The sequence below is a fragment of the Lepeophtheirus salmonis genome, chromosome 9, assembly GCF_016086655.4.
Source record: "Lepeophtheirus salmonis chromosome 9, UVic_Lsal_1.4, whole genome shotgun sequence".
NCBI classification, from domain to species: domain Eukaryota; kingdom Metazoa; phylum Arthropoda; class Copepoda; order Siphonostomatoida; family Caligidae; genus Lepeophtheirus; species Lepeophtheirus salmonis.
This window is the reverse complement of record NC_052139.2, coordinates 3,493,999-3,513,629: the sequence shown is the minus strand read 5'-3', so window position 1 is coordinate 3,513,629 and position 19,631 is coordinate 3,493,999. Positions and strand designations below refer to the sequence as shown.

At 31.2% G+C, this 19,631-nt stretch overlaps 1 protein-coding gene across 1 annotated transcript in view; it reads right to left on the bottom strand.

Moving 5' to 3' along the window:
* Positions 1-19,631, bottom strand: part of LOC121124016 (neurotrimin) — a 212,192-nt gene that overhangs the window by 21,731 nt on the left and 170,830 nt on the right. The window contains exon 4 of the mRNA XM_040719111.2: positions 16,006-16,355. Within this exon, the coding sequence (XP_040575045.1) occupies positions 16,006-16,355 (350 nt within the window). The remainder of the gene's footprint in view (positions 1-16,005; positions 16,356-19,631) is intronic.

The following is a 19,631-nucleotide window of genomic DNA, read 5'->3' as shown; positions in this document are numbered from 1 at the left end:
CCATTGCATCTCCTCAGGCTAACGGTCGCGTTCCGTTACTTGGCTTAAAGCTTTAGCAGAACTTAATGTACATTATACATATAAATCTCGCGGCAAACACTAAATAATGTTAAAAAATCAAAAATTCTGACCAAAACATTGTACCGTTTCCTTAGTCTTATTTATGGTAAAGAAGGTTTTACTTTTTCCACAATACAAGTTTCATACAACGTAAGAATAATAGCGTTGAAAATGTCAAATTTTATCCCTGGAAACCACAATTTGCGGTCAACATTGATTTTCTGTTACCATTGGAAGAAAACTGCTACAGAATTGTATCCAATGCTGGTCGAAGTTTATGTTAACAATGTTCTTGGTAAATCACAGTGCTTTGATTGCAAATTCAAAAGTTGCAATTTTGAGAAACAACACACGGGAAAAACTATCGAACAATTTGAAGACAGCGAATTGTAGGCACTGTTGGATGATGATGACGCTCAAACCCAACAAGAACTCGCTACCGTCAACAAATGATCAATTTGAATAGATTTTTTTGTTTGAAAATGACTGGAATATCAAAAGAGCAACAAAAAGTTGTTTTGCTTCAGAATAATGCACACTCACAAGTAACAAAACAGGTGGAGGAAACGATTGAACGGTTTGTTTCTACTGCCTATTTGCACCGAGGGAGCACACCATGTTCAGTAGCGCTCCTCATCTTAGTAAGTTGTGCGAAAATGTAACGATGGCTAGTTTAGCTCTAGTCAGGAACCATTTTTTTGGTGTAGTATCCACAAATTATCAAACAAGTAGAGAAAATGGATAGCGAAGAAGGATAAATACTTTAAATAATATATTCTATATCATTTTTATACAATAAATGTTAATTTTTCTATAAAAAAAAATTAAATTACAAAATTAACACACCTAATAGTTAAGAAGTTGAAAAATAAATGGGACACACCATATAAGATATTAGGAAATGCCTTTAAACTATTTATATTACCTATTACTTATTAAACATCTTCAATTGATAACTCATGTATATATATTTTCATTTAAGTATCCTTTTATTAGGTAGATAGTTTTATGTACATATGTATATAAAATGCCTCATAATTTGTATACATTCATATGTACAATTACTTTAGAGTTTATATGTTGTAGCAAAACTAATATATTACTAAGAAAAGTATTTTTACTTTGATTCTATAAAGAAATAATGATAAAAAGAATGAAAAAAAAAACATCATGACTTCATTTTGTATGTTTATTTGCTCAAAAAATAAATTTCTAAACTATTTTTATTTATTGTATGCAAATATATAAATTTATATAATTCAATATTAGATTGGCAATAAATTTTCTTATTATATATAAATAAAGCATTCTCATATATCAAATGGATGTGGAATTTAATTATTGAGGAATTACATGTCTCCATTTTAACGTACATACATATCTATTATCTATATGTATAATGTATATTCAACAATAAAGAAATTATATGTATTCCATAGTTACACATACACACCTTCTCCCTCCCTCCATTCACTTTTAGACCACATCAATAGTGATGTAAATCCTCTTTATTTTCTAGCTGGCCCGTTTGAATTGGTAAAATAAAGAGGGATTTTTCTTTTCCTTAGTAGTTGTCATTATTATTTAGCTCCTGAGTAGTAAATTTCCTTTTCTAATACATTCAAATTATATTCAAGACCTGATTGAATATTTGTGTTTGCTCATAAAGACAGAAATTAACCCTGAGGATTTGTTGGAAGTTATAATTGTATGTCCTTGTTACACTCAGAGTAGAATTGAAGATCGACATCGGAGTAATTCATGCAAATACCCATGCTTATTCCCTTTTCCTTATTCACGACTGATTCTATTTGATCTTATGAAAACGTCATTGCAGCTAAGCTGCGCCCCTCCTATGCATTCTTCAAATTAACGGAGTTGCCATGTTGCTTTTTTTTTTTTTTTTTTTTCCCATGCCCAAAATACCCAAAATTTTCATCACTACACATCTAACATCCCTATATGTAGTAAAATATACTTGGTGGCCCAAGTTTGAAATTTGTAAACTTCTAATCAATATTATCAATTACTGTAGTTCAGTTTTCCTTTGTAAGTCTACCTAGATTATATAATAAACTTAAGATATAATCACGTACGTCAAATCGATCAAATTTACAAAGAAAAATAACCTACATTTCAGGTCCCACCCTAATATCTAGGATAAAAAAAAACCAAACTTTATTAAACTCAAGGATTGTTAGATATATATCTCTTTTTCATGAATACTCAGTTACTCACAGAGTCTAGATCAGTGTAGGAATTGATCAATGATCATGCATTGTTATGCATGAAAGATGCTTTGCTGCTATGTCCGAAAATGTACGTCAGTACTCTGACAATTTGAAAAAATGTTAGAAAAGAGACCAGCTTAGCTTTATTTATGTTTATTTTAGATCAGCTGCAAGTTGCCCTTAGAGCGGGCGTAGGCAATCTTTGAGGCATTGATTGCCAACTTCAACATTTCTAATCTATGAGGGTGCCACTATCAACAACAATGGTAAAAATACATACACAAACTACATGAATGTGTGCTAATTTGCACGTCCCAGTGAATATACCTCCGTGTGCCATAGGTTGCCGATCCCTGCTTTAGAGGAAGGAAATAAACACAAATCCAATTCCTTATATAGCAGTACATTTAGGCTGGAAATCCTTCGATGTCCATCTCAATTCTATTCTGAGTCCAACAAGGGGTTACATTTATATCTCCTAAAAAAACTTCTTTAGCACTCTCCGGCATTCATGAGCCCAAGAACTAGTTATTACTTTATACCTCCATGATTCCTTCTCAGTAATTAAACAGTAATGAAGAAAAAAACCTCTTTAGATTACCAACTAGAAAAAGTCACTCAAGCTTTCTTGGTCATGTTTTATACACAACTGATTATATGTTTACAAGATTTTTTTGCGAGAAAGATGCATTTGTTATGCTCAATTTTTTTATTTTAATATGTTAGCTGTCTTCATTTTTTTTTTACATTTATAACATGTAAAACACATATTTTTGTTTTCAAAGGAATATATACCCAGGGTAGGGATTTTAAATGTGGAAAATTTAAGAATGAATTAAATTACAATATATTTCCTATTTGTGGATTTAACAATTCAATAATCATTTACTCTTACATGAAGAGCCCTCGAACCAACCACCTCCAGCTTCAATAACAGTCTCTAACCTGCCACGTAACCTAGAACAGGCATTCTGAAGACATCTCAAGGATCTTGTATTATATTTTTAAACAGTTTTAATCATCTACTTTAATCATACCTAAAGCCTTATAAATTCTATTTCTTTAAAGGAATCATTTCCCCAAAATAAGTTAATTAACTATATATATTGACTATGTGTTTATGTAGTTAGAGAAAGCAACGGATTTATTAGAGACTTACTTCTTATAAAAACAGATTCTTCATGTCCAATGCAAATATTGAGACACTGAGAATACATAAAAACATATAATACTCCTCAAAAATATTACATAACTAAGTTAAATTAAACGGGGATTTTGTCTTACATTAAGTCAACATCCAGCTATACGATATGATAGATCCTTTCAAGGGGATTTCTTTCATTCTTTATATATCTATGTATATTTCTAAATTTGGTTAGGTGTTGATGTCATGAATACCGATCAATTTTATTTGGAGTATAGCACTTTTAAAAATATTATTTTAAAAATGGTAATTTTTTGGAGACTGACAACCAAGTATTATCTTTCATCCATCAAAGATCCCCCTCTAATCTCAATAAGTGGCTTCGACACTTTATATATATGTACATTAACAATACATCATCTACAATATATAAGATAGTCCTGGAGTATTTTTTTTTTTAAAAAGGCACAAAAACCTCCTTTTCGCCTCTATTCATATGCAACGGAAGCTTTTTCGATCATACTTTATGAATGTATCAAATCCACCCATCAAAAAAAGTTTATTTTATTTTAGGGAAGATACTCAATCATGTATGCTCTATAATATTTACATCGTTAACTCCCAAAATTATGATTAAAAGGATACCCCTTGACAGTATTTTTAATATATAAATAAACTCATTCACTCACTCACTCACTCAACCCCACCTTTTTCTATTCTTTCTTTAACTTTTTATCATTTTTTTATTATAAAACTTAAGTCTGCTCCTCCCTATTGTCATTTCCTTCGATGAATGTACAGAGTGGTCCAGTTAAATTGGGTAAATTTTTAAAGGCTTGTTTCGAACGAACTAGGATTAGAACCATAAATATTGAATTATTTGTAGCTACATGTAATTACATTCAATTATTCATAATGAAATTAGACCCTCTTAATAACCTCAGTCATACGGCACCTGAGGCTTTGGCAGACTCCGGAGACCTCATGCAGGCCCAACTTTGCTATTGTACTCTTTCTGATATTGCATTTTTAATTTACATTCCCTGGATAGATGGAGTTGCCCAAGGAAGTAATTACTCTTTCCAACAAGATTTTTGGTCTACAAACACACCGGACAGAACCCATGCAATATTTATTTCTGGGGGAGGGTGGATCATTAGGCCTGTGCCATGTATTATTATTCTGTGGAGACCCTGAAGAAGTCCATTATCCGTACAAAGGCAAACCTGGATCTCCACGAGGACTCCCGGGCCTCCCAAAGCTTTTGTTGCCTTGCGGCCGAAGTTATCAAGAGAGGTGGATATCATTATAAGTAATTGAATGCCATTAAATATAGCCTTCAAATAATACAAAATTTATGATTCTTACCCATCTAGTTGGTTCGGTATAAGCCTTTAAAATTTCCCCCAATTTATTTGAACCACCCTGTATATATTAGAATAATGTCACAAAGTCTACTCGGCACAAAGAAAATCCTCATGAGTCCACGATCCTTACAGAGTCAAACAATGGGATTCAATCATCGTCAAATATCATGAATTCCATTTTTGTAGGCTGTGAAAAAAATATTCATTGGATGATTTAACTTTGTTAAGCTCTCAAAAATTAGTTAAAATGTATTTGTATTTGGATACAGTTCACAGCACGAACTTTATTGTATCTTCAAAAAGAGAAGTATAAAATCAGTAGGTAATTGTTTGCCACAATTTTTCATATTTACAGCTTAACAAGAAATAATTAGAGTTCAACCGATCATTGCTCATAATACGCGTCATTACCTTTATTGTATCATGGAACCTTTCATACGAAAAATATATTGGGAAAAAGGCTCAAAATCAGTTGTAAGGTAGCCAATTCTTCCCAACTATTGAATTACTATTCAATGATTGCTGATAGCTAATAAAATATACTCTATATTTTGAAATTAGTGAAGTGCTGTCGTGTACATCACCTAGGGACAACAGTAACAGAAAAGTTAACACCTGATAAAACACACAGACTAATTTTTCATATTGAAGGAATATCCATTCAACCAAATATAGCATTTTCATTGACATCATAGATCGAATAATATACCATTGGAGACGTATCCAAAAAAGCATAAGAAATCTGTATGTAAGAGCTTTAAAAAGGAAATATTACGCTAAAGACTTATTTCTATAAAATTAGGTTACTTCCAGAATTAGAAGTCATATGACAAAAGAGTTGTTATTTATAGAATATCAAATTTGATTTTTCTGATAGATTGGAGTGGCTCTCTATATATGTGGTGTATCAACTTAAATAAAAATCTAAGATATAAGCAAAAAATTTTACTTCATGGATACAATAAACATAAATTATAAATATTGTATATTCAAATTTGTAGGATAAAATACTTTTACCTTTAGTTTATATGGTCCTTCAAAATAAAATCCATTAATTTATTATTCGTTTATTGTGACAATAAGTTTTGGTTAAAAAATAGTTAAAAATAATAGCTTGTCAAAAAATACAAATCGTGAGCTTAGAGTAAAATTATCGTAATTCAAATATTTACTTTACAAAATTAAGCTAAGAAACTACGTTTCTTCAGTATGAATAATGGCGTACATCAATTTTTACAATAAAATGTATTTGACAAATTTATTTTAAAAGTTTGAATTTCTTTATTTTCAAGTACTAACATTAAATATTAAACTTTTACTATAAAAATTTGGGAAAACACACATGCATTTGTGGTTTTTGTGTTTGGCAATTTGGCCTTTAACCATCAAAATGTAATTCACTCTCAATTTTGAGTAAATGTTGACGGGACGCATTTTTTTATGTAAGTTAAGCAAGTTATTCTAGTATAAATTATAATAGTATTAAAATGAATTGGTTTAGAAAAATTGGATAACTTAATTTCTACTCAAGCACAGGTTCATCAGATTCCGATTGTACCATTTTTTGATATAAATAGGTATAAGTGCCAAGGTTTTTGTTTGTACTGATTGAAATGCTTCAATCCTTTTTTCAATTTACTTATTATTGCCGTTGCTTCTTTCTAAGTAAATTTGTAAATTTTGTGTGCATCTGTTACAGAGGAATTTTTTATTTTATTTATGTCTATACATATGTATAGAATATATATGTATGGAACAACCATTTGATATGGTTGGTAAAAATATATGTACCATTTTTCTTGACAAGTTTTAATTAAATCCAGACTTGATTAAATTATAATAATATGTGTATTCATAAGTACCTACCAACCAATATACACTTATTGCCTTGGAAATGTGTATATATTTACTTAAATATTTGAGACAAAATTTTTTTGGTATAATATTAAGAAGGAAATCATAGCATTAGACTTTAGAGAAATGATTTTCTGTCATTTTTTTGCTTTTGTAGGGATATTATTAGATGAGTACCAAAAAAAAAAAAAAAAAAAAAGCAACTCATTCCAAGTATCAAGGCTACAAAATGTAATCTTTTTTTTATCTCAATATGTAAGTAAGTTCTAATGAAAGAGTTTTTGTACATTATCCCCCAAAAAAAACATATTGTCTATCCCCATGTTATAGAAACTGTTGTTGAGACGATTGTACTATGAAAATGGAATGATATATATTTTTTTGTCAAATAACTTAAGTCAATGAATGTGTGCCCTTGGATTAACATAGTGAACAGGGCTTTACAATTACACTTGTCCAACCGTTCCGAATAATCAAATTGTTTTGTCGGAAAGGTTAATACAGTGTATATGCTGTCCGAACGGACAAGTGGTCCCAATGCATAAGAATTATCTTGTTTTTGAAATGTGATAATGTATTTTTCGTCTAGTAATATTGTATTTTCATTAAATTAACTCTTAAATGATTTTGTTGCGCAAATGGAATATGCAAAAACACTCTTTCTCATAATAGGTTAAGTAAAAAGTTCTGAGCGTCTTTCGCTAGATGCTTTTAGTGACCTGTATTTCACAAGTAATACAAAAAAGTTTAAAGTACAGAGTGTGACAGGGAAATTCCCCCCTTCCCCCGCGAATTAAGGTTTCAGGTGACATCTCAAGCAATGTCCCAAACTCAGAATCCCTTTTCAAGTTGTGTCCCCCACTTCTTTCTTTCCTTGAGAGGTCTTCTTCATCCTTTTTGATCTTAGGCATTTTGAAAATGAGGCACCTGGAGCACTTCTCAATGTCCAGAATCTCTGCCACCTCAATATTGGTATCCAGAAGGTCTGAGATCCTCTGTCGTTTTGCTTCTTGCTCACTCAGGATGAAAGATTTGAGAAATGTTTATTTTTGTTTACTTATGCTGAAAGGACAGGAGATTCGGAATATGCAGGAAAAAATTACAAAATCGCTCTATTTTAATTACACAATTAGCATTTATTTACAGTCCACGTTTTGCTTCCGATCCCTATATATCATAATTAAATTTATTTACAGTACATACATGTTAAGATTTGAATAAAATATAAAAGCTCATAAGTAAATGAATTAACTATCTGAGGGTTTTTTTATTTATTTAGAATATCCGGATGACTGTTTTTTGTTATTTTCGTCAGTGAATGCTCTGGAGTCTAAACTACTCATCCATCATCCTATTATTTTTAAACGTTTTTTCTCAACTTCTTATAATAATTATTCCTTCATTTTTGAGAACAAAATATGCCATGTGAATGGATACAAGTATTGAGTAGTTAAGTGTTAGAGTGTTCATGAAAAACGTAGAGTAAAATTGAAGTTTTCTTAGGGGTTATCTTCTTAATTATTAAAACAAAAATTTTCTTTGAACCAAATACTTAATTATTCCTGGCAATGCCGATTAATCGATTTTAATACAGATTAGTTCGATGTACCATATAACAAGGAGAAACAAATTTATATCGGCACGTATTTCTTTTTATAAAAGGGATGTTTTATATTTTATTGCAGTTAATTTTGCATTTTTTTCTTTCTAATTTTTGCTCAAAGTGTATACATTTTTTGCTTTAGCTGCAAACATTATTGATAAAATTGGTCAAGTTATGGAAATATTGACCTTTGAATTGTCTAATGTATTAAAACGCATTTATCAATGAGTAACTTTATACAAAAAAGTGAAAAATTACACCATTAACAAATCAAGGATCTAATATAATTACATCATACAAAGATCTATGAACGATCAGGGATATAACTTATATTTTTAAAAGAAATTAGAGGTTTATCTTTCCTTCAATTTAAAGAAGCTGAAGCTAGATTTATTGGATAAAAAAAGTGGTATAAAATTGTGTTATGTTAATTATTAGTAGAATTGGATTTTATTTTAGACAAAATGCCAAATTGGTCTGTGCTAGCCATAGCAACTCTGACATTGATAAGAGGCTGAATGCTAATTGTCATACAGTGTACAATGTCAAAAGATTGTGTAGGATGGAGAAAGCCTCAGGGATTGGCTTAGAAGTGGTGTACCAATGAAAAATATGAATCCCTGACCCAAAGACTTTTGGCCTTCCCAGTCCCCTAATTTGAATTCTTTGTGACTCTTCTATATGAAGGCATATTGAGTCGAACGCCTTTAGAGTTAACCACAGGAAAATCATGAACCTCAAAGCCTCTGTGGAGTTTCATTGGAGGAGGATGTCCAGGACATAGATTGTTAAAGTATGTACTGCCTTCATAATTCGTCTAGAGGCTGTAGTTAAAGTTGGTGGAAATCAAATTCATCAATAATAATAATCTTCGTAATGTGTTAATAAAACAGTATTTTTAAGATTTTCCTATACATTCTACTTCTGATCTGTTCGGCATGGATATTTGTAGGACAATCAAAATAGTCAAAGACTTTTCGATCACCCAGTAATATGCCAAAAAGTGTAAGTAAGGAATAAAGATTGGACAATGAAAATTGACTAATTTTCATTTTTGATTAATCACAAGCTCTTTAGGAGATAAGATTTTCATAATTTATTATATGTATCATACTAACTATCACAAAAATAACCAAATGCATTATCTTTTGTTTTGCAATTTTTTATATAGCACTGAATTCATTTCTGTTTGTTCATAATGAGAGGGTATATAACTATGTACCAGGTGCGGTCTCAAAATATGGACATTAATAAAAGTGTGGAATAAGAAAAACAGTTGAGAGGAATTGAAAATCCCTGAAAAGGGTTAATCAGTCCTTTTTTTTGGAGAACAACATCCTATTCGGCCCGAAAACAATGTGACTTCCATACTTGCAACATGCCAACCTGCATGACTTTTACTTCTGGTCGAATGTTGAGGGCTTGTCGGACAAGGGTACCGAATCTTGAAGCTTTCTATGCTTTTGTTGAACTCTCTGAGCCCCAAATTATATTATTACTACCTGTCAGAGCTTATAGTGGTGCATTGAGGCCATTATCGAAATCGATTGAAACTATATTGAAGATTACAAAAGTCAATACATGTAGTAAGTTCTTTACAAGGGTTAGCTAATGAAGCCCCACTATTTCCTGAAATAAAGCTAGTTAAAACTCAAAGTGTCTAGTTTTCAATCAGCACCCGGTAAGCATTCGTATCTCATTACATCATTCTCTTCTTGATCAAATATTTAATATCGTCTTATTATATATATATCTTTTATAATAAATGACCACTTATTTAAAACGATATCATCTGCTTCCTTCTTTTCTCATTGGCACTACTGCTTTCGTGGTTCCCTTAAACATGGACGGATATACATAAAGAGTCATACTGCTATTATTTTGAGGAGAATGATATAATATTTAAGTATTAATTTATCATAATCACTTCATCACAATACCCCGAACACATTTCCTTATTAGTAACTTAGTCTTTAATAATTTTCAGAGTATCCTTACTGATAATGATTATATTAATGATACAACATCATTTGACTATTTTTAATTATGAATGTATATTATTTTGTATCATGTACGTACATATGACGTGGTAGTTGCTGTAATTTTTGATTAAATATGTCATTAAAAATAAATTGCCTAATTCTACTTTGTTATCATTAATATTCTTATTAATTTAAGTCATTAAAATTGACGCAAAAAGAAAGGCTTTCTTGTATCAAGTAAAATATTAGGTATATTCTAAGTATAGTAAAAAATAAAAATGGATTAACTCATCTCGGGGGAAGAGCAAAAAAGGTAGACTACAGGTTTAGTTGATATAAATTACTTATATGTACATATAAAACACAGTTAAGACCTCATTTAACGACTCATATATCTAGCTTATAAACGATTTGAAATGTTTTTAAAAGTAAAAAAAAAAAAAACGACATTAACAATTTATTAGTAGAGTAGGTTCGTTTATCGTTTATACTCAAATGAGAACTGAGGAATGATGAATTCGATATAGACAAGAAGAATGATATAAAAATCTAGTGATAGATTGAGGGAGCTCTCATCTTCCAGCTACTTCATTGAAACTCCTGAATCTATTTCTCCTAAAGTCAACTATATGTAATTTGTATTCTACGCTAAGAAAACTTTTTAATCGGTTTGAGTCCTTCAATGCCCTTGATGTACTATAAGTAGTATCGATTCCATTTATAAGGCTAAAGTCGTACTATTCTGTCAAATAAACACGTGATAAGTCTTCTTCCATTATACTTTTTCTCTCATATTCACTATGATGCTATAACCAGGTTATATTTACACAACCATACAAAAAAAAGTGTATTCATTTGGTCGTGTAGTCTTGGAATATTTTTCTTTTGACTAGTATAGGGAACACCTTTTGAAGCTATGAGCTGGTCATATCAGATGTTGCATTTCACCCTTTCATTGCTCTTCTATGATGGATATAAATATATGGGCAATAAAAATTTGTTCGGGTTTTTGTTTAGTTGTAATATCTTGAATCAGCTTGGCGCATACATTGAAATTCTTATCATACAAAACAGTGAACAATAACAGTAATCTCATTTCAATTAGTACTAGAGAAATTTATAAATATAAGAAAGTCTTCGGTTATATTATTAAATAGGCGTAACTTGGAAGCGTTTTTTGAAAATTTGTGCAGAAATCTTTGAAATCAATCACACAGTCCTTATGAAAGAAAGGATGCTAAGCTTGCATCATGGCTTTATTTTCAGTTGTTATCGTACCAGACGTAGTTGCTTTGGAAGTGGTTCTTTGACATTTCTGTTTCAGAGTGAATATAAATTTTGAAGATTTATAAATATGTGAAGAGCAAAAGGCGGCAAATAACATATGTTCGCCTGAATCTATCTAGTATTTTCCAAATCCTCTTTGATTATCATTTAAACCATAAACAAAGGCATCATGCCAAAAGTGGAGTGAACAAACTCTTGAATGCTCAGAAGGTGCCTTGTATAAGGATAACGAATAGACAGGAAATTGGAGTATTCGTCCTACGATAAATAATGATGGGATTTGAAGAGAGTTCTGCTTCAATAATATGCCTGAATTCTGGTCTGCCCCCAGGATACTCTCCTCTTTCCCTGGCTTAAAACCCATGGACATTGCAGTTTTGGGTCTGTTGCACCTCTCATCCAAAGTTGGATTCGCTCCGAGTTGCTATTATGACAATGTGGTATGTAATAGAAACGGTTTTCATCGTCAAGAGCTGCCAATCTGTTTGCCAGTGTGTGGAGGTTTTTATTAATGGTAAAAGAAAACATATTGAATAAAAATTTAATTAAACGTAGTATTTAAATATATGACCAATTGGTTTTGAGCTGCCTTGTCTTGGTTCCATAAAAATCACGTTTCTGCAAGTAGTTTTGTGTTCAAACTCTGTATAAAGCAATAATTTCACAAATCATAATTGAAATTCAATTATCAAAGTTTAATTCGTAATTGTATTTTAAAATGAATGTTTCTTTCCCATTAGAAAAGAAAGGCAGTTAAATAAAGCACATTTGACTTTCGAAAAGACAAAAAATATTATGTAATATTTTTTTCCATCTGCAATATTCAAAGTATATACACCTAACCCAAAAAATTCCTAAATGTTTTAGTCCCGATTTTATTTTCTTCAAAATTAATAACTGTAACATTTCTTTATTACTTTTAAAGGCTAAGGTAGAACAAAGTTCAATTTGTATATATGAGATGTTACACATATCTATCATCTACAAAAAATACTTATTGGTATTTTTTTCTTCTAATAATTAATTTATACAATTTTTTTTTTGACGGCAAAAGAATTACACAATTTATTTTAATGTAAGTGTTTTAACACAGATTTTTAAAAATAATAAAATTAAAACTCGATTAAACCCTTATAAATTTGTATCCCTCTATCCCCTAACAATACAAAAATAATATTTCCTTCTGTGAAAGAAAAAAAAATATTTTGTATTTTAGAAGATTTTTTATTGAATTTAAAAAAAGAAGAAAAAAATAATAGAGCATTTATAGTATAATAGCTACTTCTAAAAAACTTGTGCATTAAAGTTTTTTATATTAAAAGAAAAAAATATATACGCCTAGGAAAGTTTTTTTTTTACAGCAGTAACATCATTTAATATACTACTCATTCTGTATGTTTGCACAAAAAAAAAAAACCAAAAAAAACCACAGGCTATATTTGAGTATTGGCGAATCTTCATTTGCAAATATTATACAGGGTTGATCTTATCTAGTGGAACACTTAATTTAAATTTTAATATATTGTAAATTTATTCGTCAATTGTGTTCAAACTTGATAAAAGATAGATAGGTTTTGTAACTCAACTATCCTTATGTACAGTTTTGACTCAATTAAAAACAAAACAAACGAGAAGGAGTAAAATGGAAGCTCGGATTAGCTTGAGTAAGACATGTGTTTAGAACAAAAAATTAAGTCAGTACAAGCTAAGTCTACCTTCTCTTTTTTTGTGGAGAGGGAGGAGTGGCTCAATGCAGATGCTTGTATCGAACTTCTGGATAAGAAAGTGCTACCTTGGGATAGAGAAAAGTTCGAGGACAACTTTGTTTTTGACATTGCGCTGTTGTTACGACCCAGGCCTTCCCATGGTACAAATTTCCGGATTTTTGGGACCTCAATAATGGCTTCCCTCCCTCAAGACGGAAACCCCTTTGACTAATCTACCTTGGCACTTCTGTAGGAGAAAGTATGTGAGACACCTCACAGGAGAGTCAAGTCTCTAGAGGCTTCCGTTATGATGGAGTGGGCAAAACTTGGATCTGACTACATAGTCAAGGCCTGCATCGTAGTGAGCCATTTATTATAGAAGAGGGAAACACTTATTGAATAAAAGTTGTATCCAGCACTATTTTCAGATAATTTTTGAAATAAATGCGAAAAAAAAAAAAAAATTATAATAATCTTGTCATCATAAATGAGCAAAAAGGCAATAAATAGCACATTTAAGATCTCATAGATGCTTAAGTTGAGGTGGCGAGGATTATGGATATTGTGAAGTACTCCAGGATCCTGGTGGTTTCAAGGTGGTCAAGATGAAAAATGATGGAGAAGACCTCTCCAGGATAGTAGAAAGTGGAGGGCACAATTTAAGTATGGATCTGGACTTCCTGTCCAGATTAGAATGAAGATCAAGAAGGACCCTACCAAATCAATGAATAGCCTCGCCAACGACTTCTCCGTGGATATTAGGAACATGAAGAGGGCCGTGAAGGGCAACTCGGGATTGTTTCCATACAGAGGGATCCAATGCCACCTTCTGACAGAAGTCATCAAGATCAGGAGGCTTGGGAGGTAAAGAGGCAAAGAGATGTGTCCCCTTCCTTACCAGATTTAAGCCCGCTAGACTTTGCTGTGGGAATCACTTTGGAAGATGGAAACCGACAAAACTCCACATCCAAATATACACTCACTGAAGGCCACCAAAGTGGCTCCGTGGGACAGTTTTTCTAAAGAGTTTGTCATGAGCATCTGCAAAGCCTTCTGGCGACTTTTAAATGCTTTGGTAGATGCTGAAAGTCGCTGTACTGAGTGACCATGTTTACAAAGACCTTGTTTACAAGTTTTGTAATTTTTTTTTTGTTGTTTATAAAAATAAAAAATAATTGAAGGAGTTGTAAAGCAAGCTCTCGAGTCTGCGTTTTGCTGCACAACCCAGTATACAATGTAAGTACAACCGTTCCACAGAGGAGAACAGTAGTAGAGGAGGAGAGACAATTATTGCCAAATAACTTATTATCTCATTAAGAATTTGAATAGGAAAAAAAATCTTAATTATTTATTGGTTATTATTCATTCGCCAAATTTTTATTTTTTTTATTGTAAAAATCATTTTTTAATGCTGATAAAAGAAAGCTGATTAGGAAGGCAAATGAAGGAGCTCTCTCCCTCCAAAACTCCCTTCCCCTCTCCCCTTTCATAATCGTTATTTTATTACCTACCAATTCAATAGGCAAAACTCAATATTATATTGAATATAATATATATATGTTAGTGTTGAGACTCGATCCAAGATCGAAATTATTTTCCGTTTGGTCTTAAATGATTTTTTTACACCAATTTGGACTTATAGTTTGGTCCAGACTACAATCTTGACCAATTGTTAAAATTTTCTCTTGCATAATGTCGTTACCTTCATACAGTAGCATCCCGCAACTTTTCTTCCGAAAAGAAACAGAAAAAACCGGTTCAAAATGAGTGACTAGTGGCAATTGTTTTTCTTCTATGTAATAATTATTAGCTGGTTTGTAGGTCATACCTTACTCGTTGATCAAATTTGATCTTGACTTAATTTAGATTTATGTTTTAGCCCTTCATATGATCTACATACAAGATATGTAAATATGGTGGTGATCTATTATTATTTTTTTCGATTTGAATTTGAAATACATAATATATACATGTTATTATATATATGTTATTAAAACATAATTTTTTTTCATTTTGTTATAAAAAATGTCAATTTAATACTAGATCAACAGTGATATAGCACAGCTTTTTTCGGATGGTTGATATCAAAAATGATACCACTAGATTTTAAATAATGTATATTATCAAATTTGACTATAAATTTATTTAAAAATTTAAAAAAAGAAAGAAAAAAGAAGGTAAATAATCATTCTAAATTTTTTTTAACGGATAATATTAAATATTCACTAGAACAACGCATCGTAGAAAAGCACATTCTTTCGCGGACTACTGCTATAAAAAATGGTCCGACCAAAGTGTTAAAGCTATGCTGGCTAACAAAAGAATAATATTTCATTCTGTTCTGAATGATATAGTTGCAAAACTTAGTCTAGATTGTCGTTAACATATTTAATAAAATATTTTATTAGAAAGCTAAGGTTTGAGAATTGGATAATATTTACGACAAAGTCAAAATAGAATGAAAAATAATACCATCGTCAGGGGCGTCCACAAAGGGTGGGTTAGAGGGACTTTAGGCACCCCAAATGAATTTTTGCCTTTTACCAGAAAATGTAACAATTGAATTTTTTTTTTTTTCTTTGAATAACTATGGATTTTTGATTTTTTTTTCCAAAATCTTAATTTTTTGGCTTTCAGGCAGAATTCCAGAACAAATTATGCTTGATTATTAGCTATGTAAAAAGTAATTTTGAGTTAAATTCAAAATGGCGAAAACAAATAAAGGTTTTGGGACATAAATGATACAAAATTCAACATAAAATCGATCCTACCGTCATCCAAGTAATAGATGGCTTTGGTATCCCAGTTGCAACACATGACAGCGTAATATTGTCCCCTTCTCGAGCAAGACGTATATCTGGAAAGTCGTCATCATGCTTATCCCGATCTGCTGCTCGGACAGAAGGCGGCACAAGGACCTCTAATAAATGAGTTATTTCCATGGGTGCCTCATTTTCCGACCATTCTATTTCACATGTGTAATTCCCTGCATACATTGTGTCTACGGCCTCAATTTTAAGAGAGGTACCGTCAATAATGGAGCTGCGTAGATCCTTTCGAACTTTTATATTCCCTACAAAAATTTGTCGCGATCCCTTTTTCCATATCACTGTGTTCTCTCCTGAAAGTAAAGAGTAATTAGAGCCAGTTTGAAGAATACACCGCTTCTAAAAAAGAAATTGTTATTTTTAATTCCAAATTCAATTATCCATCGATATCCTCAAATTGATTGGCTACATACGTTCACAATTTTAAGCAATTACATATAAAAAGTTAGACGTCATTAAGGGTACAACGGAATTTTCTACTATTGAAAATTGAAATTCGGAATTAAACAATAACGTTTATTGTTGATCAAATCTCGTATAACATTACGTATGTGTTGTGTAGAAGTTGCGATTTTTACTAATTTGGAACTTGTATAAGTGGATTGTAAAAAGTTTCTTCAATTACCAACTACACATTTATACTTTCATTTAATTTTAATTCGATGAAACTACTTAGGTTAATGTTTATTTACTAAAATATTTATATGGCCATTTGATCGTCATAATGTTCCACATAACATTTATTAATGACAAGTTTTCATATAAATAATCAAAAGTATATTCTTCACAGTGGTTTGAGGACATTTTTGGGCATGTTAAAAAAGATAAAGCAAAAATCAAGATAATAACCAAGCAGTTGTGACGTGGGGGGAAATGAATATAACAAGGACATAGGCAAAAGATTCTTCTATGTCGATCCTCAATTCTTCTCTGAGTCCAACATGGACTCGCAGTTATAACTCTGCAACCAATCCTTAGAGTTACTCTCCGTCTTTTATAGGGACAACAGCTTAGGATAAGAAAATTTACTTTTCTGTTAGCCAACACCAAAAAAAAATAAAAAATAGGCTAACTAAAAAAGACACCCGATTTCCATTACTAATTAATTCATATCGACTATCCATGGGACATTCAATTATAGTATTATCCTCATCAAAAGAACTAGAGTTGTTTCAGTCTTTGAGACCGGTCGTTAGGTCTGACAGAACAAGAACTGATTAAAAAATGAAGAAAAAAGTTGATTGATGTCATTGTTAGTATTATTATTATTCCAAGATCTATGTTTAGAGTGTCATATATGCAGTTGTCCTTATATTTATCCAACCGTGTTTATATTAATTCTCTTATTGTTACCTGCGTGGCGTGTATGTATATAATAACTCTTTTTTCTTAGTTGATTAAAGGACCTTTCAGTAAGAACAATTATTATACCCGATATCTTTTTATATATTCACAATCCAACAGTCATCAAGGACACAACTTTATAGGTTTTAGGAGTGATATGCAGACCTGAACTGGACTGTACCAAGACTGAACTGAATGGGACTGTAGTCTTGTGTCCTAAATAAGAACGGACACATCAGAAGTACTCTAAATTCTGTAGCTTGCACATAATTGCAACTTATACACGACTTATATAAGTTAGATTTGTGCATAGTTAGAATAGTTATATTTTGGTAAAAAAGCAAGGGCAATTTACCGGGATTAAATTCTAAATAATTAGAGAGAGAGAGAGCAATAAAGGGGTTTCAAAGTAATATGTAAATGATTCATATACAATTATAGAACCAGACAAACAATATACATATGTTTGGTTATTACATATTATGTACAAGGAAACCGACTTCTACATAAACATACATAAATAAGGGGGCGAGAGAGAAAGAAAGAGACATTCAATAACGGAAAAATAAAATTAAATCTCCCTTTCTTTATTACCATTTCAATACCCACACACAAATTGTTTCTTCAATAATAGGAAGAATAAATCTTAAGTAGTATTTAAAATGTTATTTTGTGTTTCTGTTTGTAGCATTTTTATTAGGAGTACGCTTGTTCTCATAACTACAAATAGTACTAGTACTTTGAGCAGTTACTATAATTTTTGTTAGTAGGACGCGGGAAGTTTTTAACTATTTGGACATAAATCCTTTTTTTATACAAAAACTTTTATATAAATAATTTGACAAAATATCAAAATTATTCTACATGTCAAAATTGTGAGAGCTAAGAACGAATAAACGTTTTCCTTCAAAAAAAATTGCTAACAAAATTTTAGTCATAAGGGGTGTATCCCTCTTCCTATAGTCAAAGGTCTTCTAGTGATGAAAGGGGGGCATTTGTCATCCTTTGGTTAAGACATCTTGGCGTTCTGTGATATTTTACAAATGCCTATAGTATATATATATAGCCTGTCCCTGAGAATCGTGAATGACACTTTATGAAGAACTCATTGTCGTATTCAATATTTTAGCATTTTTTCCTCGTTACAGAAACTGGTAGGAATGATAATTTTTTTTTGTCAAACCAATTTCTTCATAAGACCAAGAACGACTGAGATGGAGGCACAAATATATAGTGTGTCTGCGTTTTTGATGTGGGAATGAGTTAAGAAGAGATCCCCGTGTGTTCCAGGGAATCGTGAATGAAAATTTGCTAAGGTTTCATTGACTTATTGAATATATTGCTGATTTTTTTTGTACTAGTAACTGGTAGATCAATAAAACCAAAAAAATCTTGTTAAACAAATTTCTTCATCAGATCTATGTAAACTTAGATGGAGGCAAATGGAAATTGTGTTTTAGCGCTTTTTCACACGAGCCTGAAATATAAACAGATCTCTGTATTGTACTCTGTTCCAAGGGTCTCATTACCAAGATTAAAAACCTGAACGACGACAAGAGAGGAATCCTAGAAATGGTGGGCAAAACTGCCAAAGGACAGCGGAATTCCTGGCCGATATCTTCAAGGGCATCGAGAGCTCACTTTCAACTAGCATGAAAACTTTTGATAAATAGTTATACTCTCTCTGGTTGAAGTCCAACTACCCTACGGGCATTATTGTTTTCCAAAAAGTTTCTATCCTCGGACACTCCATATATCTAGAATCAATGGATGAATCTATTGATTAAAACTATTGTCAGAAAATAATGATCCTTTCGAAATTTTTACTCTTATAAAAAATGCTAGACTTTAAGTAGAATACAAAAGTTCTTCCTAAATCCTTAATAGAGTCATTTATAGTGATTCCCTTTTATGAATATTTGATTAGCAAGATATCGTAAACCAAAGCATTGACAGATTGGTATAATATACAATTGAAAAAGCTGTTACTTAGCTAAAAACTTAGGCTGTAATTTGTGTTAATTTTTGTTATGAAAAAAAAAGAAAAAAACTATGATCTTAAATTCGGTCTTTGATTATTTTAAAAATTTTATCATTTAAAGTTAGAATCCTTATAAACTTTAAAAAAAATCTGTAGAGGAAAAATCTTTGGAATTAAGAGTAATGGTGTGATTTATAAAATCATAATTGCTTTAAGGTATATTGTATTTTTTTATACACTTATT